The sequence below is a fragment of the Nicotiana sylvestris genome, chromosome 1 (genome assembly GCF_000393655.2).
Source record: "Nicotiana sylvestris chromosome 1, ASM39365v2, whole genome shotgun sequence".
NCBI lineage: Eukaryota > Viridiplantae > Streptophyta > Magnoliopsida > Solanales > Solanaceae > Nicotiana > Nicotiana sylvestris.
In genome coordinates this window covers 179,312,058-179,337,596 of record NC_091057.1, presented here as the reverse complement: position 1 = coordinate 179,337,596, position 25,539 = coordinate 179,312,058, and the positions used below count along the sequence as shown (strand labels likewise).

General features: G+C 36.6%; 2 protein-coding genes and 1 pseudogene across 2 annotated transcripts; all 3 read left to right on the top strand.

Annotated features, from left to right (window-relative positions):
* Window positions 1–12,751: 12,751 nt before the first annotated feature.
* Window positions 12,752–15,441, top strand: LOC104222115 (protein LATERAL BRANCHING OXIDOREDUCTASE 1-like). Its single transcript, XM_009773305.2, has 3 exons — window positions 12,752–13,328; window positions 14,654–14,981; window positions 15,087–15,441. The coding sequence occupies exons 1-3, from the start codon at window positions 12,856–12,858 to the stop codon at window positions 15,348–15,350; spliced, it is 1,065 nt and encodes a 354-aa protein (XP_009771607.1). The 5' UTR covers window positions 12,752–12,855; the 3' UTR covers window positions 15,351–15,441.
* A 508-nt stretch (window positions 15,442–15,949) lies between these two features.
* On the top strand, window positions 15,950–18,147 carry LOC104222117 (jasmonate-induced oxygenase 2-like). The gene is made up of 3 exons (XM_009773306.2): window positions 15,950–16,561; window positions 17,186–17,513; window positions 17,599–18,147. Exons 1-3 carry the CDS (start codon window positions 16,086–16,088, stop codon window positions 17,851–17,853), a joined length of 1,059 nt encoding a protein of 352 aa, XP_009771608.1. The 5' UTR covers window positions 15,950–16,085; the 3' UTR covers window positions 17,854–18,147.
* A 972-nt stretch (window positions 18,148–19,119) lies between these two features.
* Window positions 19,120–20,290, top strand: LOC104222118 (methyl jasmonate esterase 1-like; annotated as a pseudogene).
* Window positions 20,291–25,539: the final 5,249 nt, after the last annotated feature.

The window sequence follows — 25,539 nt, the reverse complement described above, 5'->3', positions numbered from 1 at the left end:
CGACAATTGATCCTGCTGTACAAATTTTGGATTTTTACATTGCACTTTGTTGGTTATTTACAATTTTGCCCATTTTTACTTTATTAAAACAAAATACAAAAAAATGTGTGTGTCATGCATAATTCGAACCGTAATACGGTCGTTATATAGAAAATCATAAATAAGCATCTTCGTCCGTGATTTTGATTTGTTTGATTTTACCTGTTTTGAAATATTTTGGTGTGTGTGCAAATAATTGTATTGAGTGTGTGTTTAATTTTAATTTGATTTTTTTTGCTTAGTTTTGTTTTAAAAAAAAAAGAGAAAAATTCTTTTCTTTTTCCGGATTGGGCCAATTTATTAAAATTGGCCCAAACAAACAACTTTCAAACCAGGCCTGCCCGGTCCGTACCAGCTAATACCCAGAGAGTCCAAACGACGTCGTATTAATACAGGTTGATCTGGGCCGTTGATCTCAGATTGATCAACGGCCAAGATCACATTCCCATAACCCACTGAGGAACCCGACCCGTTTCTACCCGGATCAACCCAAGCCCTTTACCCTTGAAACGACACCGTTTCTTTCGAGCTGAAGGATCCTGGCCCTTCATCACATCTCATCCAACGGCCAGGATCCGCCCACCCACTAACTATATAAGTATCTAACCTTACCCTGCCCCCCATCTGATACCCCAGCTTCCGTCTCCAACCTCGTCCCCATCAAACCCTAGAGCCGCCCATGTATCCTCCACCATGAAAACCGGCGGCATGAACGCCGGTGACCTCGCCCTTAACACCCTAGAATCCCCTTGCCATCCTAAACATGGATCTTTCAACCACACACCTCGAATCCCACCCCACCTTCTCGAATCTTCATTTGAAGATTCGAGTCGGAACCCGGTTTACACCAACCAACCCCAGCTTCACACTAGACACTCCCCAGACCCCCCTCGTGACCAAACCATGTTTGGTTTGGTCCGAATCTGACCAGGGAGGCATGAATCCCAGATCTGATTTTTTTGAAACCATAAGGTTCATCAACACTGGTCCATGTCCGTCCGAGCCAAAGAGATTGAGGTCTAATGGACCTTAATCGAAGTGTTTCTCATCTGAGAAACACTTCGATTAAAGTCCGTTCAGCCTTAAGAAAGGTCTATTCGAATCCAAGTCAAGACTTTTGATTTTTCGAGTTTTAAGGTGAGTTTGCTTTCTTTTCTTTATTTGTTTTAGTCCGTGTGATTTGTTTTTAAAAGCTGTTCATGATTATTGAAATCTGTTGTTTTGAGTTCTTATCAATTGTGTCCTGTCCACTTTGCCTGAACTTTTGTTGCTTGATCGAGTATCTTCTTCTACTTGTTCTGATAGTGTGTACGTATGTATTTGTTGTGTAATAATTGAGCTTCAAATGTTGACTGATCAATTGGTTCCTCGAGTACCACTTTGCTCAGTCAGTATAATTCGAATCATGTATCGATACTGTTTAGGTGTCTGATTTTTGGCTACGATTGTATATGTTATAACTAGTATAGTCGAGTCGACAAATGACGTCAATTAATTTCAGTAGTTCAAATGTTAACGATTGCACCTGTTGCTTGCTGCAACTTTGTTTGAATCAAAGTGAGGATCAAGTAGGTTCACTTATAGTTGCTATATTTGAATCTGAGGGTAGATTGTTAATTGAAATCTAAGTTGATGGCATGTGCACTTGTGCACAGCATGTGCATTGTGCACAACCTGTTTCCTGCATAAAAGGGCTTTGGATTTAAAAATGGTTTGACAGCATATGCTGTCAGATATATTCTACTGCCCATACTTTGCTTTAGTTTAAAGAAGTATTAAACCTTTTAAAGGTTAAATCTGCCAGGGAATGTTGATGGGGTTTAATACTTAATTAGCTAAAGTGGAACTGAAAATGGAAGGCACATAGGAGGGGTATGTTGATATATCCTAAACAGGCTATTGAAAGGGGTAAGGTTAAGGCTTATAAAAGAGGGAGGACATCTGATAGAAAAGAACCCGAAAAAAAAAACCCTGGAGATTAGAAAAAAAAACACAGACACATACAGAGAGGGAAGCACACTGTGAGGAATTTTTGAAAGAGAGAGCTGAAATACATACAAATAGATACACATAAATATAGAAATAGAAAGAGAGTAAGAAAGAGATAAAACAGATTAGGAAATCGGAAACTTGGTCTTGTTTGGCTGAAGTTCATCTGTTGTCAATGTGTTAGGCAGTGTTGCTTCTTCTAAGTTTCAATCAGGATTATTGTTAGTGTTTGTTGCATCTGGTATATCTCGGAATTGGATTGTCTGGAATTTTGTTTCCACCACACTGTGTGCTGCTCCATTTGGCTGCTTTCTCTTCAACTATAACTCCACTTCTTGCGATAAAATCTGTTCTGCTGGGTTGTTTTGTTTGCTGCTATTCTGTCCTGCTGCTATTGCTAGCTCTGTTTCTTGCTGCTGCTGATTTCCACATCTTCTTCTTCTTCTCCTTTGCATTTTCAGTATTTCCAGGTACACATTTCAAGTCCCATATTGATGTAACTGAAACAGTTTGAAAGCATGAAATGAAAAAGGTTGAAGAAGTTCAAAGTTATTTGTTGTAATATTCATGGTATATTAATGGGCCTATGTAGTTGTTAGTTCCCAATTCAATAGTACGAAAATGTATGTTAACTAATACTCGTCTGAGCTTGGTCCTTCATGTTTTAGTTTGTAGCTATTTGTTATTACGGGGTATGGATACTCCAAACTTATACTATGCTGACTTGTTTTATTTTAGTCTTTTTGCTGGGTCTCGTTAGGCAATACATAAGATCATATTCAAATCCCATTAGTAACAACGCCTAGTAGTTAATTCCCTTAATTCAGCCCCAATAAGTCTAGTTAAATTCAATTCAAGAAACGTTTGGACACAGGTATAATATTGGGTCAATCTCGAATGTAATTTCTTTGTCCAATTAAAGTATGTTTCACAAGTTATGACATCCCTCCACTTTGTAAATAATTAATCAGAAATTGATAATCCGGATTAGGCAAAAGCATATAGTTAAATTAGCATGTTCCTTTTCTTTTAGTTTTAGGGACAAACGTAACAGAAATGTAGTCACTGTAGGATACCCTTCTAAAATAATGAGACGAGCCTCGCCAAATAAAAATGCAAATTGCGGGGCCCTCAGTAGATAACCATAATAAATATTTTAGAATTCAGGCTAGGCCGTTTAGTGAATCTCACGGCCTTCCACCAAATAATAACGCGCTAGACTCTTCAGGCACGGTTTAAGTAAATTATATTCTTAAATTCGGGTGCACATTGATGTGACCCAAATCCAAATCTCAACGGAGTCAAAATGTGTTAACAACTACGGGTGCATTGATTGTGACGTGGTTTGAGATGCATTCTCGCGACGTTGCAATTCTATAAAAATAAATGATAATAATAAAAGCGGTTTTAAATCTAATAAGAAGCACATAAGTCACAACATGTATTTAAATAAGATATTTAGCCATTATAACAATTTAAGCGACCGTGCTAGAACCACGGGATTCGAGGGTGCCTAACACCTTCTCTCGGGTCAACAGAATTCCTTACTTAGAATTTCTGGTTCGCAGACTTCATTTGGAAAAGTCGAAAATTTCCTCGATTTGGGATTCAAGATAAACCGGTGACTTGGGACACCAAAAGCCAAACCTTTCCCAAGTGGCGACTCTGAATTAAATAAATAATCCCATTTCGAATATTGTCACTTAAATTGGAAAAACTCCACCCGCGCATCTTACCCTTCGGGGACGGGCGCGCAAAAAGGAGGTGTGACAAGTAGTATACGAGGACAGGTAGTGTTTCAACTTCTGAGCTACCCAAGTTAGGGCGCAGCATGTTTTTTCGAGTTGAGTGTACTTGACCTCATATACTGTGAATTTCTTGCTAAGATAGTAAATGGCCTGCTCCTTCCTTCCTGTGTCATCGTGTTGCCCCAGTACACAACCAAATGAATTTTCCAGGACCGTCAGATAAAGAATTAAGGGCTTCCCTGGCTTAGGCAGGACCAACATGGATGGATTAGACAGATACCCTTTGATTTGGTCGAAAGCCTCTTGACACTCTGCCGTCCAACTTACCGCAGCATCCTTTTTCAGCAGCCGAAATATGGGCTCACAAGTTGCTGTGAGTTGAGCGATGAACCTGCTGATGTAATTTGAGTCTACCCAACAGACTCATTACCTCTGTTTTGTTCTTTGGCGGTGGCAAATCTCGGATGGATTCGATCTTAGATGGGTCCAGCTCAATACCCCGTCGACTGACGATGAATCCTAACAGCTTTCCTGATGGAACCCCGAATGCGCATTTGGCCGGGTTAAGCTTGATATCATACCTTCGGAGTCTTTGGAAGAATCTCCTTAGGTCTGCTACATGGTCTTCCTGACGCCAAGACTTTATGATCACATCATCTACGTACACCTCAATTTCTTTGTGTATCATGTCGTGAAACACAACAGTCATTGCTCGCATGTACATTGCCCCGACATTCTTCAGTCCGAACGACATTACCCGATAGCAGTAAGTTCCCCATGGCGTGATAAATGTTGTTTTTTCCGCATCTTCCTCGTCCATTAGGATCTGATGATAACCCGCATAGCAATCCACAAAGGATCCGATCTCGCGCCCAGCGCAATTATCGATCAAGATATGGATGTTGGGCAATGGAAAATTGTCCTTGGGACTTGCTTTGTTGAGGTTGCGGTAGTCGACGCACACCCTGATTTTCCCATCCTTCTTTGGAACTGGTACCACATTGGCCAACCACTCGGGATATCGAGTGACCCGAATGACCTTCGCCTGCAACTGCTTAATCACCTCTTCTTTGATCTTTACACTCATTTCTGTTTTAAATTTCCTTAGCTTTTGCTTGACCGGAGGGTATGCCGGGTCAGTGGGCAATTTGTGAACCACTAAATTGGTGCTTAATCCTGGCATATCATCATATGACCATGCAAAAACATCTTTGAATTCCATGAGGGTTTTGATCAATTCTTCCCTGACATTCGGCTCAATATGGATGTTGATCTTGGTTTCTCGGACATTATCAGCGTCTCCTAGATTCACAGCCTCAGTGTCATTTAGGTTAGGTTTGGGTTTTTCTTCAAATTGACACAGTTCTTGGTTTATCTCTTCGAAGGCTTTATCTTCGTCATATTCAGATTCATCGTCACAAACGACCTCTTGTATCATTAAGTCGGATGCAGATTGATTTATTAGACTAGGTCGAAGATCCGCTGTGCATGCCATGTCATTAGAACCAGTAAAAAGAGAACTGTTCAGAAAGAAAAAGAACAAGACAAAATTAAAATGAGACAAAAGAAGAGAACTTTATTAAACTTGCGGGATAAAAGGGTTCACACTTTTACAAAACAAAAGTAAAATTTGGATTACACCCTGGAATAATCCGAACAAAACAAAACAAACAAAAAACATAAATCAAAGCCTACTACCAAGACTCCCCTCGGACAGGAAGAGGAGTAACCGTCCAATTGTTGGTCTTGGCCTCAGGCCCCACAAATTGTATCTCCGCCCTGCTGGAACTCTCTCCAGCTTCTACCATACTGACATCAGCGAATAGCCTCTCGAAACTCTGATTCAGGTCCCCATCCATACCAATCAATGGTCCTAGAATATTTGGGACTGGCGGCCCCTTGGCGCTTGCTCTGACAAAAGACCTTGAGAGACGTGGCACCGGCTTGGGCAGAAACCAAACTCTCTTCTTCATTTTTCGCGCTTGCTTCCTATCTGCCGCGGTTGGTTTGAACCCCAAACCGAAGTTTTCCAAGTTCTTGGGCAGGGAGACAGGTTGGACAATCCCCTGAAGCTCAACTCCCAGGCAATTGTGACCCAAATCCAAATCTCAACGAAATCGAAATGTGTCTCTAATCACGGGTACATTGATTGTGACGTGGTCTGAGATGTATTTCCATGACATTGCAAATTCTTTTTAATAATGAATGAGACGAGCCTCGACAAACAAAAAATGCACAAGCTGCGGGGCCCTCTAAATGTATATATTAAAATACTTAGAATTCGAGGACAGGCCGTTTAGCGAATTTTACGGCCTTCCCCAAAATAACAAGACGCTAGTTGCTTTAGGCGCGCCTTTAATAATTTATTTTCCTTAACTCGGGTGCACATTTATGTGACCCAAATCCAAATCTCAACCGAGTCGAGATATGCCAAACAACTACGGGTGCATTGATGTAACGTGGTTCGAGATATGTTTCCACGACGTTGCAATTCTCGTAAAATAATAACAATAAGTAAGAAAGCGGTAAAAAGATAAAATTTTGCACATAAGTTCATATTTGTATAAAATCAGATAATCAAGCCGAATATAACAGTTGAGCGACCGTGCTAGAACCACGGAACTCGGGAATGCCTAACACCTTCTCCCGGGTTAACAGAATTCCTTATCCAGATTTCTGGTACGCAGACTGTAATATGGAGTCATTCTTTTCCTCGATTCGGGATTAAAATTGGTGACTTGGGACACCCTAAATCTCCCAAGTGGCGACTCTGAAATAAATAAACCAATCCCGTTTCGATTGTCCTTTAATTGGAAAAACTCCCTTGTACCCTCGCGGGGACGGAAAAAGGAGGTGCGACAGCTCTGGCGACTCTGCTGGGGATTATTTACCCAGAACCACTGGTTCAGGGTTAGAAATTCGAGCTTGGAATAATTATTCTATTTGGCTTTATTTATTATCTGATATTCTTATGTGTGATTCATGTGCAAAATGATGTGTGTTACCGCTTTGATATTATTTGACTGTATATATAAACTGCGCCGAAACCCTTCTCTTCTTACCTCCGGGGAGAAGCTCGCTGGTCGAGACTCCCTATTCTGTTAGTGTCATACCCAAGTAGAAAGAGGCTCGGATAAGTTACAAAGCCGGACGACCCCGCGGGTCCCCGGTACGTAGCCCCCTCCTCAACTCGAGTTGTCCGCTCGTGTAAGCCAGGTCTAGAACAAAGCCCAGTTTGAAGCTTAGTAAAACATAACTTCATGCCGGATCCCTAGTAGGAAAGCGCTTATTTGCATCACGTTGCATTTGACTTAGGGGGCTCAACACAGGGGTTGGGCCCGTCTAGGAATAGCAACCTGGAACAAAAAAAGACCATCATGTGGCATTTTATCTGTTATCGCATTAATTTGCTTCAAATTTGCATGTTGACCGGCAGGTGGTAACGGGAATTTTGAAAAATAAATAAATAAATAAATAAAAATGAAAAAAAGGAATTTCAAAATTTCTCGCTTAAAAGGCAGTGTCCAAATATTTTTGAAAAAACCGTGATAAATTTCTTGCCCGAACTACGTCGGTTTGATTCCCACCGGATGTGGGATACGTAGGCAACCCTTATCGGGTCCAACTCCCCGATTTTTCTTTACCAATATATATATATATATATATATATATATATATATATATATATATATATATATATATATATATATATACACCCATGTATGTATATACACATATTATTTCTTTCAAAAAAAATGTTTGGAGTCAAAATAAAAAAAAATTCCTTGTCTAAAATCACCTTAATAAATGTGCAGAATGAGCACAAGTAGGAGTTCATCTGAGGCCATTATAAACAAAGTTCCTCTGGGCTTACGCATGTGGTGGAACGACTTGGGAGGATCAGGGCAAGATACGGTCAAAATATACTTGGGAAATTTGGTTGGATTGCTGGACATCGATCCGCGAGGGGACGTTATCAGGGCTCTAATTTCATTTTGGGACTCGGCCTACAACGTATTTCACTTCTCAGATTTCGAACTCACCCCGACTCTGGAGGAGTTGGCAGGGTACATTGGATGTCCTAACATCCCTATGAAAAAGCAGTATCTCATTGCACCAAGGGCCGTAACCATACACAAGTTCCTGGATATCGTAAAGATCCGCAGAACGGTACATAACCCAGAGTTATCAAAAGGGTTTTGAAGTTTGGCATTTCTGTACGACAGATACGGTCATCTGGGAGGGTTCAACAATCCCGAGAGTAAGATCTGCAGTGGGGAGAGCCGGTTGGAATGGGAGAGGCATAGATGTATTGCTTTTATGATAGCCTTTCTGGGTTTTCTGGTGTTCCCTAAAAGAGACGGAAAAATTAACATACAAATCGCTGGGGTCGTCAATACTTTGATCAGACAAGAAAATAGCACTCTAGCACCAATGATAATTGCGGAAATTTTCCGCGCACTCACTATCTGCAAGACCGGAGGAAGCTTCTTTGAGGGATGCAATATACTACTGCAAATGTGGATGATAGATCATCTATGTCATCGCCCTCAAATTCTGAAATATGGGTCGTCACAAAAGACTTGTATAGAAGAGTTCCCCACTAGGATCGATGGGATCAGTTTGCCGGAAGGGGTCGCCGAATGGGTCACGCTACTGCGCTCTGTTTTAGCAAACCAGATAGAGTGGGCATTCGAGTGGCTACCCCTAGACGAGGTCATACACATGTCAGCTACCGAATCTTATTTGTTGTTGATGGGTCTCCAAAGTATCCAGCCCTACGCACCATGCAGAGTGTTGAGACAGTTGGGACGATACCAAATAATCCCGAAGGAAGAAGATCTCAGTAGCCAGGTGATCGAAATCGGACCTGGTGGGCAGTTCCCTGAAGCATTCGTTCGGAGGATCTGAAATGAATGTCAAACCCTGAAGTTAGATACTTGTGTACAAGATCGGGCCAAGGGCGAAGTGTCGCCAAAATACCTCCCGTGGTACAGAAGAGAGCTTGAACATCAGAGACCAACTAAGAGAGCTCACATCCAAGGCTTTGAGGAATCGTCACAGGCAGAGTGGGGCTGGTTAAAAAGGGAAGAGGGTTACCGGGCTGAAATCGGGAAGCTAAAGCAACAAGTCGAGAGGCTTATATTTGAGAACAACGTGCAAGTCGCCTCGGAGCAGGGCGAAAAGAACAAGCTAGCCCAAGAGAACCAGACACTAAAGGCCCGCCTACGCCAAGCCAGCAAAAGTAACATTGACCGACAGAAACATCGCTCCGACGAAAGGTTGATAGCAAGTTTGAAAAATCAGGTCGTCTAAAGCCAAGAAGAATTAGAACAATCAGAAGTTCGCGTAGCAAGGATGAAGGTCAGATGGGCAAAATGCACAATGGCCCGGAGGCAGCGTCTGCAACAGGTCATAAGGGATTATGAAATGAGCATCGGGATATTAAGGGAAACGAACTCCACTCTACATGATCGGATCATCAAACAAGCACGAGATGCCCAGGCCGACAGAAGACATTGTTACGATGCAATGGCCTGCATGGAAAGACAAATGGAGTTGTTCCAGGATCGACTTGCCGACAATGCTCAGGCACTGGGATTGAAGAACCGACAAATCAGGCAATTGTTCATTGAAAGGGACAACATTCGAGGAAGGATCGACGAAATTGGGCATTACATCTACATGAAATGCCTAGCATGTGAGCAAATACCTCGGAAGACCCTCCTTGTTTCCATCATGGGCTGCGTCCACCGGATTATGAATGAGTTGAAGAGCTTGCAGAGGGACCTCACACCAAGGGCCGCGGAAAGGCCGAATGATGCCTCGTGGGCCCCTAAGTTGGAAAATTAATCTTTGGTCGAATCCCGTTGGGCCCCGCAATCTATACATTTTACTAGGCTCATCTCATCTCATTTATTTTAAATGGACAAATCCTAAAGCGACTACATCTTTTCTATTAAAATTAGTCTCTAAAATAAAGAAAGAAAATCCTAATTAATTACGAGCTTTTTTTTATTTAAGAAAGCATGGCATACTAATTGCTATATTAATACAAATATTGATGAACAGGAATTTTACTAAAAAAAAATCGAAATTATAAATAAAATAAAAATTCGACAACTAATATTCAAAAGAATCAAATATAGTTAGATTGAAGCTCGCATTGTTATATATAAAAAAAACTATTGGAATTAATTATTCACAACCATTTGAAACTGGATTTAACCATAATTACTAAAGCTTAATAGAAAGTTTATTAGACTTAAACGTTCTTCTAATTTTGTTTGAACTCAAATCATGCCTTAATACCTAATTCACGAAATTTAGTTCAAATTCATGCCTTAGCTAAATTTAAGTACTTGTTCACAATTAACCTACTGTTGATAATCTTAGAACCTTCATAGCTAGTGAATTAACCCGTTTTGCCAAGCCGATTCATTAAAGACTAACTTATGTTATTTTCTCTTATTCCAATTATTATTCAATAATACATAAAATAGCCTAAATACAATCAATAAAAGGAACAGAGAAAAAGCGAAATTAAAACTTCAAAATTCGATTCTTCATATGTATTCATGCTTCCACATTTTTAGCTTGCAATAACTAGTATTACATTCGTGTACCTGGTATTGGAAAACAAGAGAAGATGAAGATGAGAAGCAGCAACAGTAGTAACAATGCAGCACAACAACGACAGTCCAGCAACACAGGAATAGACCAGTAACAGTAGGAATAGTAGAAAACCCAGGAGACTATAAACGACTCCAAGTATAGAGAAGAAGTAAAAGGCAGGAAGGTTCTGACTATTTCAGATCTTAAGCGAGGCAATGAAACAGTAACTATTCTTTTTCAACTTCAAAACTCTCCAAAATGAATTCTGCCCCTGTATATTCAGTGTATCCAGAATGTATATCGGGTGTATACTTCTCACTCCGCCCCCTCTTTTTTTCTTCTCTCTATCTAGTTTTTCCTCTTTTTTTTCCACCCCTTCTTCCTAAATTTTCTCTTCTTATTTATAGCAAAATTTTCGAAATTTTCAGATTTGTTTTTTATTATTTTTTTTATTTTTTAATTAAAAGAAATCCCACTTACAAATTGCTTTTATTTTTTTAGAAAAAGAAATCCCACCTTTATTTACTTTTATTTTTAAAATTTCAACTTTAATTACTTTATCTTATTTAAAATCCCACTTTTTATTTTTTTAAAAGAGAATCTCACTTTATTTAACTTTTCTTTAAAAAACAAACCACTATCTTTTCTTTTTCTTTCAAAAATGCTACTTTCAATTACTTTAAATTTTTTAAATTTTCAGATACCTTTATATTTATTTTTTAATTCCAACCTTCTTTTACTTTTAAATTTTTTAAAAATTCCACAAAACTTTTTATTTTTTTAAATTTTCTACATTCTTTTACTTTTTTTTAAAAAAAAAGAGAATTTCACCTATTTTTACTTTTATATTTTTTTTATTCAATACTTCCCTTTTTCTTATTTATATTTTTTTTAAATCATTCCCGAAATTATTATATATATATATATATTTTTTTAAAAAAATAATAATAATAAAATAAAATATTTTCGGATTTTTTATATATAAAAAAAACAAAAAATAAAACTATTAATAGTGATAATTCACCTTTTATTTTTTATTTTTTTGGTTTTGTTTTGTGTTGGACAAAAATGAAGAAGGGGTGTTGGGTTAATGGAGCGGACCGGGTCGACCCGGTTTGAAGTGGACCGGGTCATGGGGAAAGTTGGGCAATTATTTGGGCCTGTGGTTTGAAATTGAAGAAGTGGCCCAATCCGATTTTTCTTTGTATTTTTGTTCTCTTTTCTTCTTTTATTTTTCTAAAACTAAATTATAAAAGTACTTAAATTATTATTAAGAACTAAATTAAGTTATAAAAGCGCAAATTAACTTCCAATAACAATTAACGCACAATTAAGTAATAATTAAGCATAAAATTGTTCATTTGGACATTAAATGCTAAAAATGCAAAAGATGCCTATTTTTGTAATTTTTAATTTTTGTAAACAAATTTAATTACTAACAATTGTAGAATTAAATCCTACATGCAAAATGCGACATATTTTGTATTTTTTATTAATTTAACAAATAAACATGCATAGACAAACATACAAATAGTTACACAAAATATCACAAAAATTGCACACCAAGAAAAATTATTTTATTTTTGAATTTTTTGGGAGTAATTCTCATATAGGGCAAAAATCACGTGCTTACAATACAGTCCTTAACTTATACTTTCAACATCCAAAGTTAAGGACACTTAGTCCTTAACTTCAAGTTTCATGTGCAAAAGTTAAGGACAATCAGTCCTTAACTTTAAATTGTAAGTGCATAGGTTAAGGAAATACAGTCCTTAACATATACTTTCAACATTCAAAGTTAAGGACATTTTGTCCTTAACTTCAAGTTTCATGTGCAAAAGTTAAGGACAATCAGTCCTTAACTTTGAATTCCAACTACAAAATTTAATGTCGTTTCTTCCTTACATTTAATGAACACAGTTAACTGAAAATTGATAATCACAGTAAGCTTATGAATTTCTACGACTATTTTTATGAAATATACCTACATAATCAAATATATTGAATCAACCACAAACACATTTTAAATTTCACACACTAAAATTTATCAAAAACAGAATCACACAAAATATACTACACTGAATCAACATATAATGCTAACTTTTGAAATTTCACACATACTTCACACGGCATTGAACCAACTTACAAATAAAGAAAAACGAAAATGCATAAAAAAAATATATATTACCAGTCGCGATTGAAATAAGGGTTTTCGTCGATTTTGGGATTATACAAGAAATAGAGAAAGGGTAATTGTGTCTTTTCCCCCTTAGTAATGGCTATTTTTGATAAGCATTTTAAATAGTGGATAAAAATTAAATACACCCTTATTTAGTGGCTGCTACACGCCATTTTCACACATATTGCCCCACCACCTACCACCACCTACCACCACATTCCTATATCTCTCCGAAGCACCTCTCAGATTTTCTTCTCAGTCTCATTTGTTACAAAGTGAAGTATCATGGGAGAGGTTGATGAATCATTTTTCCAAGAAACTGAACATAGGCCAAAACTGAGTACAATTGAAGCAGAAAACATACCCTTAATTGATCTCTCTCCAGTTCTAACCTCTGACACCTCCAACACTTCTTTAGCAATTACAAATCTTGTAGCAGAGATTGGTGATGCGTGCAGGAACTGGGGTTTTTTCCAAGTGATAAACCATGGAGTTCCAGCAACATGCCGTGAAAATATTGAGAAAGCATCAAGGGAATTTTTCTTGCAGCCCACTGAGGAGAAGAGGAAAGTGAGCAGAGATGAAGATAGCCCTATGGGTTTTTATGATACAGAGCATACTAAAAATGTTAGGGATTGGAAAGAAGTGTTTGATTTTGTTGTGGAGAATCCAACTATGTTGCCAGCTTCTCATGAACCTGGTGATATGGAACTCAAGGAGCTGGTCAATAAATGGCCTCAATTTCCTACTGGTTTCAGGTTCCTATTAACCTTTTTCTCATTAAATTAATTTGTCTGTTCTTTTACTGAACCATGTTGATGTTGGGTGCTTTGCCTCAGTTTGGTGGCGCTTTAGTGTGGTAAGTGGGAACCATAGTGCTAAGGCATGTCGATGGATTCAATCAATAAAAGGACATCACTAGACGATAAAAATACATATAGTTGTTGGAACATATATTTTAGGATAATAACAGTGGAAAATCTTGTGTTAAATCAATTACAAATAGTATAGTGGAATAATAACAGTGGAAAATCCTGGGTTAAATCAATTACAAATAGTTGCATCAAGAGTGGTTAGAGGTAGTCGTTGGGAATGATCTAGCACAAATACATTTCTGGGCGACTAAGTCGGCCACAAAGGTTTCCGAAAAATTGTTTAATTGGTTTCTGAAGTCAATAGCAGTGTTATCAAAGGCGCACTTAAGCCCTGAAGCGAGGCTCAAAACATGTTGAACGCTTCACCTCGCTTAGCGGGTACTTCAGTGTTGTCATCAAGGCTTTAAGGTATACTTTTCCTTGCCAATGAGCATAATTCTGAAGAGGCGACACCAAACAATTGATATTTCAATTTTATCGTAAATTTTCTTTAATTTCTTTGTCCATATATTTGGTATTCATGCTTATAGATATTAGTCTTGGACCACACATACAAATTTGTAGTTTTTCCCCCTTTGCGCTTTTCTTCATTAAAGCGTGGCGCTTTACACTTAAACCCCCAACAAACCTTGTTTTTGCGCTATTCGCCTTTTATAACACTAGTCAATAGCTGCAGTATTAGTTTTAGAATTGATACATCATACCTTCAGAAAAAACTGAAAGGAAAAGAATGAGGATCACCAGGTAGAGCCAATTAGAGTCTTGTCATTATAATTTGCTGGATGCCCTTGGACTCTATCTTTGCTTAATTACAGAAAAAAAAAGGGCAGTCCGATGCACTAAGCTACCGCTATGCACGGGGTCCGTGGTCTATTATACGCAGCCTTACCATGCATTTCTGCAAGAAGCTGTTTTCACGGCTCGAATCTGTAACCTCATGGTCACATGACAACAATTTTGTTTGATTACAAAAATTATACTATATTCGGGGGAGGCTGCCAATACCTTAGCTTGATTATAAATTTCTACTACTGACCGGGGTGCTTCACTATATGGCCAATGGGTTTGGTCCCTCACTGCCTTTCAACTTTAATCACATGAACAATTGTAGAAAATAATACATTTATACTAAGTACACATCCGTTGTCACAAATGAGTTAGTGGATGCAATAATATTCTCACTTACTTAAAGTTCTGCCTCGGTACAGGGAGGCATGTGAAGAATACGCTCGAGGTATTGAGAAACTCTCCTACAAGTTGCTAGAACTTATTGCCTTAAGCTTAGGCCTATCATCTAAAAGGCTCAACAGCTGCTTTAAAGACCAAACAAGTTCTATGCGATTAAATTATTATCCTGTGTGCCCGATTCATCATCTGGCTTTGGGGGTTGGCCGACACAAGGATTCAGGCGCCCTGACTGTCCTTGCTCAAGATGATGTTGGTGGCCTCGAGGTGAAACGCAAGACAGATGGAGAATGGATACAAGTTAAACCAACTCCAGATGCTTATCTTATCAATGTTGGTGACATAGTTCAGGTATGACTTTTGTATCATGCTGCTTATTTATTGACAGAAAAGCAAAAAACTTCCATTGAGCCAATACCATTTTCTTGGTTGACTGGAAATGAAAAAATTTCACAGGTTTGGAGCAATGACAGATATGAAAGTGTGGAACATAGGGCGGTGGCAAGCTCCAAGAAAGAAAGATTTTCTATTCCTTTTTTCTTCAACCCATCTCACTATGTGATGGTTGAGCCTCTAGAAGAACTTACAAGTGAAGAAAGCCCTGTAAAATACAAGGCTTACAACTGGGGCAAGTTTAACACTACAAGAAACCTTAGTAATTTCAAGAAACTTAATGTTGAGAACATTCAAATATATCATTTTAGAATTCATGACCTGTAATGACAAATATAGTCTATGAGACGTTTTGTACTATATTAAGCTGTCGTTTTCAGCTGGAAAGAAATAAAGTGGTACATCTTTCTCTTGTAAATGGTTTTCTTAATTTACTATCCTTGAGTCATTAATGAGAATTACAAGTTAATGATCTGCGGATCAAACAAGATTCACCTGTGAAAGGTACAATTACCTACTTTCATTATTTGTTAATCTAATGTTATTTTTATCATTTTCTCCATCAGGTTCCGAAATGTAGTATAGTAGTGGGCAGTGGCGGAATCAGTATTTTCATCAAGGGGGTCAAAATATAAAGAAATAAACTCATCAAGAAGTCAAGGGGTGTCAATACATAGTATATATACATATTTTATAAAAAATTACCTAACTACACGGTGTAATTTCCGACAAAGGGGTGTAGGTTGACACCCTTTAACTGCATGTGTCTCCATCACTGGTAGTGAGTGGTAGTGGGAACAGAAACAGTACTAAAATTAGCATCAATAATGCAACAGCATGAAAACGAAATTAAACCAACCTTGCAATAAAAAATTTTTAGCAGGTAAGAAATTATATTTAGGACGCGACCCTTCAAGATATAGACTTCAGTCATTGTTTCAACTATAAAACCTCAGCAACCTCAATCTGTTGTATGACAAAGCCCTTTCCAGTGTCCAAAATCTATTCCACCTCTGAGATTGTGAGCCTCAAAGAAAAACTCAGTACCAAATAATTTCAGCCATGGAAAAAGTTGACTCAGCTTTCATCCAAGATGTTGAACACAGGCCTAAATTCACCATAACTGAAGCAGAGAGCATTCCAGTGATTGATCTCTTAATACTCAACTCTTCAGATTTCTCCACTGAGAAAAATTGCAAGGAATTATCAAGTCTAGTAGCTGAGGTGAAAGATGCATGCAAGAAATGGGGATTCTTCCAAGTGATCAATCATGGGGTGTCAGAGTACAGGGAAAAGATTGAGTTGGGATCAAGAAAGTTCTTTGCTTTGCCTAAAGAGGAAAAGAGAAAAGTGAAGAGAGATGAGCTGAATTCAATGGGATATTATGATACTGAGCTCACCAAAAATGTTAGGGACTGGAAAGAAGTCTTTGATTTTACTGTGGAGAATCCAACTGTTGTACCACTTTCTCATGACCCTGATGACAAGGAGCTCAAGGAGTTGCACAATCAATGGCCTGAGTACCCTCCCGAATTAAGGTACTCCATATTCTATTTTTAAACCCACAATTTAGTAAAGGGAAAATTTCCAAATTTACCTCTCTAATATACAAAATATCTTAATTTAATCCTTGTTATACTAAGAGGTCATCATATCCTCGCAGAGACGATTGAGTTAGTAAATCGTCTAGTATTTGCCATTGACTCTTACAGGGCTCCAACCTGAAGTATTAAACTATAGTCAAAAGAGGGGTAAAGTTGTACCTTTTCCCTAAGTATTTTGACCCCCATAGAATCTACCCAATCTATGCTGGAGCTTTATTAGTGTTAAGGGAAAAAACAAGACGATATGAATGGCCAAAAGGTAGGATGAAGAATAGAATTAAGATATTTCGTATGGTAGAGGGGCAAAATCGGAACATTTCTCTTTAATAAAGCACGAAGCTGAGCAAGGTCAGTCCGGTGCACTAAGCTCCCGCTATGTGCGGGATCCGGGGAAGGGCCGGACCACGAAGGTCTATCGTACGCCCTTACCCTGCATTTCTGCAAGAGGATGTTTCCACGGCTCGAACCTGTGGCCTCCTGGTCACATGACAACAACTTTACCAGTTACGACAACTTTACCACAGGCTGAGGAAGATTGATTTAAAAATATCTTTTCAGGGATGTTTGTGAAAAGTATGTTCAAGAAATGCAAAAGTTGTCTTACAAGTTACTAGAACTGATTTCTCTCAGCTTAGACTTGCCAGCAAAAAGGTTGAATGGGTTCTTTAAAAACCAAACTAGTTTCGCGAGGCTGAATCATTATCCTCCTTGCCCTATCCCTCATTTGGCTTTAGGAGTGGGTAGGCACAAAGATGCTGGTGCACTCACCATTCTTGCTCAAGATGATATTGGAGGGCTTGAAGTAAAGAGGAAAACTGATGGTGAATGGATTAGAGTTAAACCTACTCTTGATGCTTACATTATAAATGTTGGTGACGCTATCCAGGTATTCTTATCAAGGAATTCAGTAGAAGAACAGATAAATTGTATTATTGATATATAATTGGTGTATGATCACAATGCTTGTTCAGGTTTGGAGCAACAATGAATATGAGAGCGTGGAACACCGGGTGGTGGTGAACTCTGAGAAGGAAAGGTTTTCAATTCCATTCTTCCTCAATCCATCACACTATACTTGGATAGGACCCTTGGAGGAGCTCGTCAATGAGAAGAACCCTGCAAAATATAAGGCCTATAACTGGGGAATGCTTTTCGCTCATCGGAAGAACAGCAATTTCAAGAAACGTGATGATGAAAACCTTGAAATTCACCATTTCAAGGCTTGAAAGTTGAAACAAATCAATATTGTGTTTACCCATAGTATGGCTTCTTCAAGTAAACGTTTTCATGTGATATAAATAACAAACTAATGCAAAGAGCCATTTTATTTTCTAAGATTGGGGTAGCTAATAGATTAACTGTTTTTCATCTGTCTAGCTATGTGTTATGAAAGCACTGATTTCCTATAAGAGTACTACCAGCTATTACTGATACTAGAAAAAAATGAGAGAAAGAAAGGATTGGAGTAAAAGACATTGTAATTATTTTCATGTTATCATATTTCCAAAGGTTGATGTGTATATATCATGTACAAATGCACTTCTGCAGCTCCAACTTATCTTCGGCTTAACGAAGTGTATGAGAGAGAAGAATTGAAGCAAAACACATTAATTGTAGTCATTTTCATCACATTTTTAAGCTTAATGTCACGTCCTTAGTCGTTAACTAAGTACACGTACGGCACTTGACAACTCGTTCACGATCTTGCACAACTTGCTCACTTTCTTACTATGCCAAGTTAGCCTTACTACACTCAAGATCGCTAAGAGAATGGTAGAAAGAACACAAGAGAATTGTTAAAGGAAGCTTTGTATTAGAGAGAACTTGAATTGTTTTCTTGGTGAATTACAAATGAATGACTCTCTTTATATACTAGTCTCCTAGGAGCTAGTATGTAAATATTAATTGTTATACAAGTCCTTAATATTTACGAGATAAGGAACTTATCTAGAACTCTCTTCAAACCTAGAAGATTCCAAGGACTTTTATAGCAAATCCATAAGGATCTAGGGTCTCCCTAAGGAAATGTCTATGCTTCTTTAGAATTTTCTAACAAATGCTAGCCTTCCTCCTATGTAAACTTCCACGTGGCATTAGTATATGCCAGATGGCGCCTATATGGCATGATAACATGACGGGTCATCACATTAATATGCATATATCATGTTTTTACACATTTGGGCAGCCTCAACATAACTTTGACTTAGAGAGATGTCAAAGGAATAACACCCACTTAAAATGTTAGGTACAAATAATTGATTTTTGAACCTAGTAAATAAAATGAGTTGGGGTAGAATACCGAACTAGAATCCAAAAATTTCCAAATTTGGGCCTGCCTCTGATTATAAAATCAAATGCCTCAAATAATAGCCGACGTGGGGTTGCTTCTGCATGGAAGTAAGTTAGCATAAACCAAACTCCTCAAACTATAAAGTTGCCTTGTAATGCATGGTTTACATTATGTACTCATTCTTCAAAAGAAGGAAAAAGATATGGAGAAAAAGAAGTTTCTAGCAAGTCTAGTAGTTCTAACACTTCTGTTGCCATATGCAAATGCAATCTTGTTAGGGCCTAAAGGTAAGAAGCACTTTGTGCTAGTTCATACGGCATGCCATGGAGCCTGGTCTTGGTACAAGATTGTGGCATTGCTGAGATCTTCAGGGAATAAAGTCACAGCTATTGACTTGGGTGCTTCAGGGATCAACCCAAAGCAGGTCCTCCAAGTCCCACATTTATCCGATTACTTTAGTCCGCTAATGGAGTTCATGGCTTCTCTCCTGCAGATGAAAAAGTGGTTCTTGTAGGCCATAGCCTTGGTGGATTTGCCATATCTAAAGCAATGGAAAATTTTCCAGAAAAGATTTCAGGTGCTGTATTTATCACTGCTCTAATGCCTGGTCCAACTCTCAATGCAACCGCCATTTTTACTCAGGTACCAATTTGCCATATTCCCAACTTTATCCATGAGATGATCTGTTATGTTTGCTTACAATTTATACATGTCTGAATCTGAATATACTTCGTTACAGACATTCAGTGGAGTAGTATCTGCACTTGATAATCGTGTTACATACGATAATGGACCTAGCAATCCTCCAACCACCCTTATCCTAGGTCCAAAGTACTTGGCAAATATTGTTTACCAGCTGAGCCCAATTCAGGTAAGCGAATCATAATACAAATATGTAATATAAATAGCCAATAAGTTCCACAATTCTGGAAATGAGAACGGCCCTAAAGTGACTTGTTTCGCCAAAAAGTATTAGTAGGCATCACTTACTCGAAGATTTTAATAGGTTATCCAATTTACAGATCTACTCAAGTACTTAATCGCAACATCAACATGGAACTGATTTAAATTGTTTTTCCCCTTCTTGGTGTAAGGATTTGGCGCTGGCTACTACATTAGTAAGGCCAGTATACTTATACCGTGAGGAAGACATATCAAAAGAGATGATTTTTTCAAGCAAAAAGTATGGTTCAGTTAGGCGAGTGTTCATTGTTGCTGCTGAAGATAAACTTCTCAAGAAGGAATTTCAAAAATGGATGATTGAAAAGAATCCACCAGATGAAGTGGAAGAGATCCAGGGCTCTGATCACATGACCATGATGTCGAAGCCCCTTCAACTTTTTACTGCTCTTCAGCAGATCGCCGCCAAGTGACAACCTATCTTGATTAGCTTAACACAGCTTGTCATTACTCATTAGATATCCAAGAATAATACTTAATTGACATAATGCACAAATCAGTGTTATAGTTAGTAGCTGTTAATTAAGAAGAATAAAGGGGGCAGATGTAAGGCTGAGAATAGAAGTACTTCAATTAAACCATACATAGCTCCAGAGGCGGATCTAGGATTTAAAGGTGGCCGGTGCCAAAATTTCCTTTAATGTACACCCTATAATAAGTACTATAATATATAGTTTGTTCGGAACGTTTGTCTAGTTCATTTTTTTAGTTTATTTGGGCAATTTAATAAGCACTTTATTTGCAAATATAAAAATTACATCAATTTTTCAGACCCTACTTATGGAATTTCATTGAATATATATGTTACTATTGTCGTATGAAAATTACATCTCACACATTAAGAAGCAAATATAATTAACATTTTAAAGAAGGAATCACACTTTTATTATTAATAATACAAGTAAAATCAATATTTTCACGAAGGAACTACATTTTTTTGTATGCTAAAAATAAATTTGCACAAGTAAAATAAAATCTTTAATAAGGGAACTCCACCGATCAGAATAAGAAAAAGAAAACATCTTCAATAGATAAATTATACTCCATAAGTAAATACGGAATTAGATAAACTACAAGATCTCAAAACTTAAAATCATAAATCCAATGCTTGCAAAATATTCATCATAATTTATTACTAAAGAGATTTAAATTATATTTAACAATCACAGAATAACACAAATTTTTATGTTATAATAAAAAAAGAAATATAAATTAATTTTGATCTCAATCTAAATATCAAGACCCAAGTTTTTTGATTTTGAAATAAGAAAACTAAAAGATATGAGATTAAGAGAAATGCTTATATTATGAAATTTTTAAATTTTGGAGGCTCTTTTTTTAGTGTTCTTGCTAAATATCACAGATAAAGTAATAAAATAGAGGAAAAAAAATAAAAATAATAAACGACAAATAGGAAATTCGGAGGTAGCCAAAAAGGAAAATGACTGGGAGAAAAGAAATAAAAAGCACAACGAAAAAGGAAAGTCAGATAATGTTCAAGATAAATTCGAACTTGAATTTTACATACACGAGAAAAACTTTCAAAAAGATTTATCAGCCATGACACATTTGACGAGTTTGCAAAAGTATGTCAGGATCACATATTTAATCTAGTTTAAATTTTTTTATACATAAATATATGATAATTTTACCAACCAAGCGGGTGCCATACCACCCCACCCTAGGGTGGATCCGCCCTTGCATGGCTCAGATACAAAGTTGGGAAGCTTATATGCCACATAGATGAGGAAGGAGGCAGCAACTCACATATCTGATGCATTTCTATGGCAATCTCAATTCTTTCATGGAAGTCCTATTACCGAGCTAGTTAATTCGATGTTTCAATCATTTTCTTTCATTGTAATTTCAGCGTTTGGAATGGGCATCAATAATTGATATTTCAACTAATGATTGGAATTACACCAATAATAGAATGATCTTGCTTGAAATAATCCACACCAATGAACAAATGCTGTTAGTTTCTCTTCATACAATTCCAAGAACATGAACGTATGTATATATATACTATCACCAAAGAATGTGGTGCAACGGATGGGGCTGCTCTGTTTGATCCAAAAAATATTGAGATTTTTTCGATTAAATCAATTAAAGAAGATGAAGTAGTAAATCTCAGCTAAGTATAATAAACTCTATAATAAAAGATACAAGGGATGAACAAGGTGGATAGTATTTCTTGATCTCATGAAACTGAATGATTAGGCGTCAAATATGTCAACGTTGAACGTAGAAAGATATTACAATAGGTGTTCTTAGCCAAAAGTTCGTGTCTCTTACAAGGGTTTTTACTCACTATATATAAGGGACAATCCACTCCTGAACCCTAAAAAGACATATCATAGAGAATATTCGAAAGTATATTCCTATTGCCTCCTGTTGGGCCTATACTACCGCAAAGGTCATGCGTCCTTTAACCGCTGTCGATCGTCGCCGTCTTCAACGGCCACAGGACGTCGTGTCGTGAAGATCTCGTCTCTTATCGTATTCGTCAGTAGCCGTGGTCGTCCAAATTTGGACCTATACAGTTAGTCCTTCCGCTTGTCGAGGTCGCGGCTTGGTGTGTCCTCGATAAGCGGACATCGCCCACACCTGTGGAGAAATTTGGTTTTACGAATCGCCATGGTTTGGCTTACAATGGAAGGTTAGCATGCCCAACGATACCCTGGGTGGTGTGTCTTATCGGGAAATGACGTCACTTCCACGTACGTCATCATTATGCGTGTTTTCGAGACAGGGGTTGATGGTTTGTCGCTTCGATTTTGGTGCCATTTTGCAACCTTCCGCTTCGATTCTGGCGCCACCCAATCCTATAAATAGGTGGACGGTTTGTTTTTTTCAAAAACTCTTGGCCATTTCGTCTCTGGTTATTCTTTCTTATCCCTCCCGTGTTTGCTCCAACAATTTCTTTGCTTTCTCTCTTCCATTCTCTGTTCTTAGCTTTTTTTGTTATATTAACACATCTTCCGCCATAGAGATGCCTAGAACACACCGATTTCGTGAGGGGGTTTCTGACGCCACCCCGTTATCTATGGCGCTCCCCTCTGGTGGTGAAGACATGACGGTGGAGGAAGGGGATAGCTTTCCCACCATGGAGGAGTTACTGCCGAGACACCCCATGTCTCGAAGCGACTTTCTTAAAGATCCTCCTCCTACTCCCGCCTCAGTATTCTTTGAAATCGAGCAAGTCCATATCGATGCCCTCCGTGCAAAATATAACATTCCTACTCATATTGAGATGGTGCAAGTCCATATCGATGCCTCTTGATATGATATTTGCAAATAATGCATGACATAGAAATATTATTTCGATTTCACCGGTGCATCTACAAAGAATAATTCCGTTATAGCATAGTTGACTCTTTATAATATAGTCTTGAAAGCTTGTTCTTGTTTAGAATTTAGCTTTGATTGTGCTTCCTCATATACTTGTATAACATTTTGATTCTTAATAATATGTTAACCTTTTTACATTGTGTTTTAACGCTCTTTTTATGGAATAAATTTATGTACCCTAAGATTTTTTTAAACTTGAATAAGAATTTTACTCATATAATGAATTTATAAAAAATCATTGAATTGGATTCTCTTGCTAAATAATTAATTAAAAGATTTAATTATTTGGTTTTAACATAAAAATAATTTATTCTATGTTGATTCAGATCTTAATATTAGTTCATCTCTTGTTTTGAATATTTAATCTTAATTATATTTTTATCCACCATAAATATTATTTTCAAAGAGTAAAATATTGATATGACATTTTACTTTTAGATCTTTATGTCTGTAGAATCATTAGCGGTATTGACTCTTACCAACCATTTTTTTCTCTTTCTCATACATTTATATTCTTAAATATTTTCTTAGTTGTTGTTTAATAATTGAGAATTTTTTAATATTACACAAAAAAATTGATAAAAAAATATTATTTGAGTAGGAAAATAGTTTAAATATAATATAAAAATATATTATCGGAGGGTTTTTTTCTCTCTCAGTAACTCTTTATGCAATCTATTTAATACTACTTTCATTTTTTCTTAGTATTGGACATTATGGAGTGGTAACATATTGCTAATGCGGAGGATTCTTATGAAATTAATTTTATTAAATCTTACTACATGTTTTTAATAAGAATTTAATAGATTTTTTTTTAATTTTAAATCTTAAATATTAAAAATTAACATAGAATGTATTGTAGTCCAAGAAATAGGTAACTACAGTTATGTCATTTTCCTGTGAGTTCTTCCGTGTAATATTTTAGGGCTATTTTGGTATATTAATATTGTTTTTATGCTTTTTTAATAATATAGACTGTCCTTTTCCTAAGTAGTTTTGGACAATATAATACATTCTCAAACTAAATTAGTAATAGGACATTAAAATACGCTTTCAAATTAAATTAGTAATATGAATTTTTAAGAAGTATATCCTAAGATTACATGACTAAAGATATTTACTTATTCAATTTTATATGAATTAGATAGCCCGAAAGTAATTATACTAATAGGAATCTTAGAGGTAATCATGTAGGATTTCTAACGTGTAGTACTATGTTCTAAAACTAATAGGATTATAAGGCTAATATCTAGAAATCCGAGTATGTTTTTTTATTATGAGTTATTATGCTTAATATTATAAGGTTATTTTTGTAAACCGATATTGTATTCGTGCTTTTATAATAAAGGAATTCAGTGTCATAAAGCGAACCTGGAGGGAGAGCTCTGAAATTGTTCAAAAATTATAATCGTAACACTTGTAGAATTTCTTTTTAATTTCTTTACTTTCTTTTCCACGAGTAACTCACATAATCGGAAATTAAGTGTAATATGCATAGCATATAATTCAACTTTTTTTTTTTGTTTCTTGCGTTTCTTTATAATAAAAATTTGAAGCGGTCATAAAAGATGAGATATAATATTTAAAAAGATTGAGTTCTCCTATTTCGGTCAGTTTTCTTACTTTATGATATTTGTTCTAAATTACGTATTTCATCTTCGTTTGATAGATTACATTAGTGATATTATAGAATATTAGTTTTAGTATTGAAACTTTATTTTTCATTATGTTAAAATAAATAACGTACATAGAGAAATTGAGTTAGGAAAGATAATTATAATATTCAAATCATAAGTGAAGTGTCTGAGAGAGATTGCTATAATTATCAATAATATTATGATATATAATTGTATTTAGTCAGTTAGTGGGTATCAACTGTTGATTTTATTTCATTAAAGTCGATCTTAAGCATCTTCCGGATCAATTACGTACTAATTATTCTGTTGGAATATCCCTTTTAGATTTCAAGAAATTTTTGTGCAAATTTTAATCCAGACATCCCTATTTGTTTATTTATGCTATATGACATCCGTGTTTTTCTCTTCACCAAAATTTTCATATCCTTTAAAAACTTTAATTAGAAGACCAAAAAGTAAAGAATAGGTAGATATTTACTTGTTCAATTTATATGAATTAAAAGCCTGAAAGTAATTAAACTAATAAGATTTCTAAAAATAATCATATAGAATTCCTGTAGAATTATGTTCTAATACTAATAGAATTATAAGGCTAATATCTAGAATTTCGATTATGTCCTTTTATTATGAGTTAATATGCTTAGTATTATAAGGTTATTTTTGTAAACCGACAT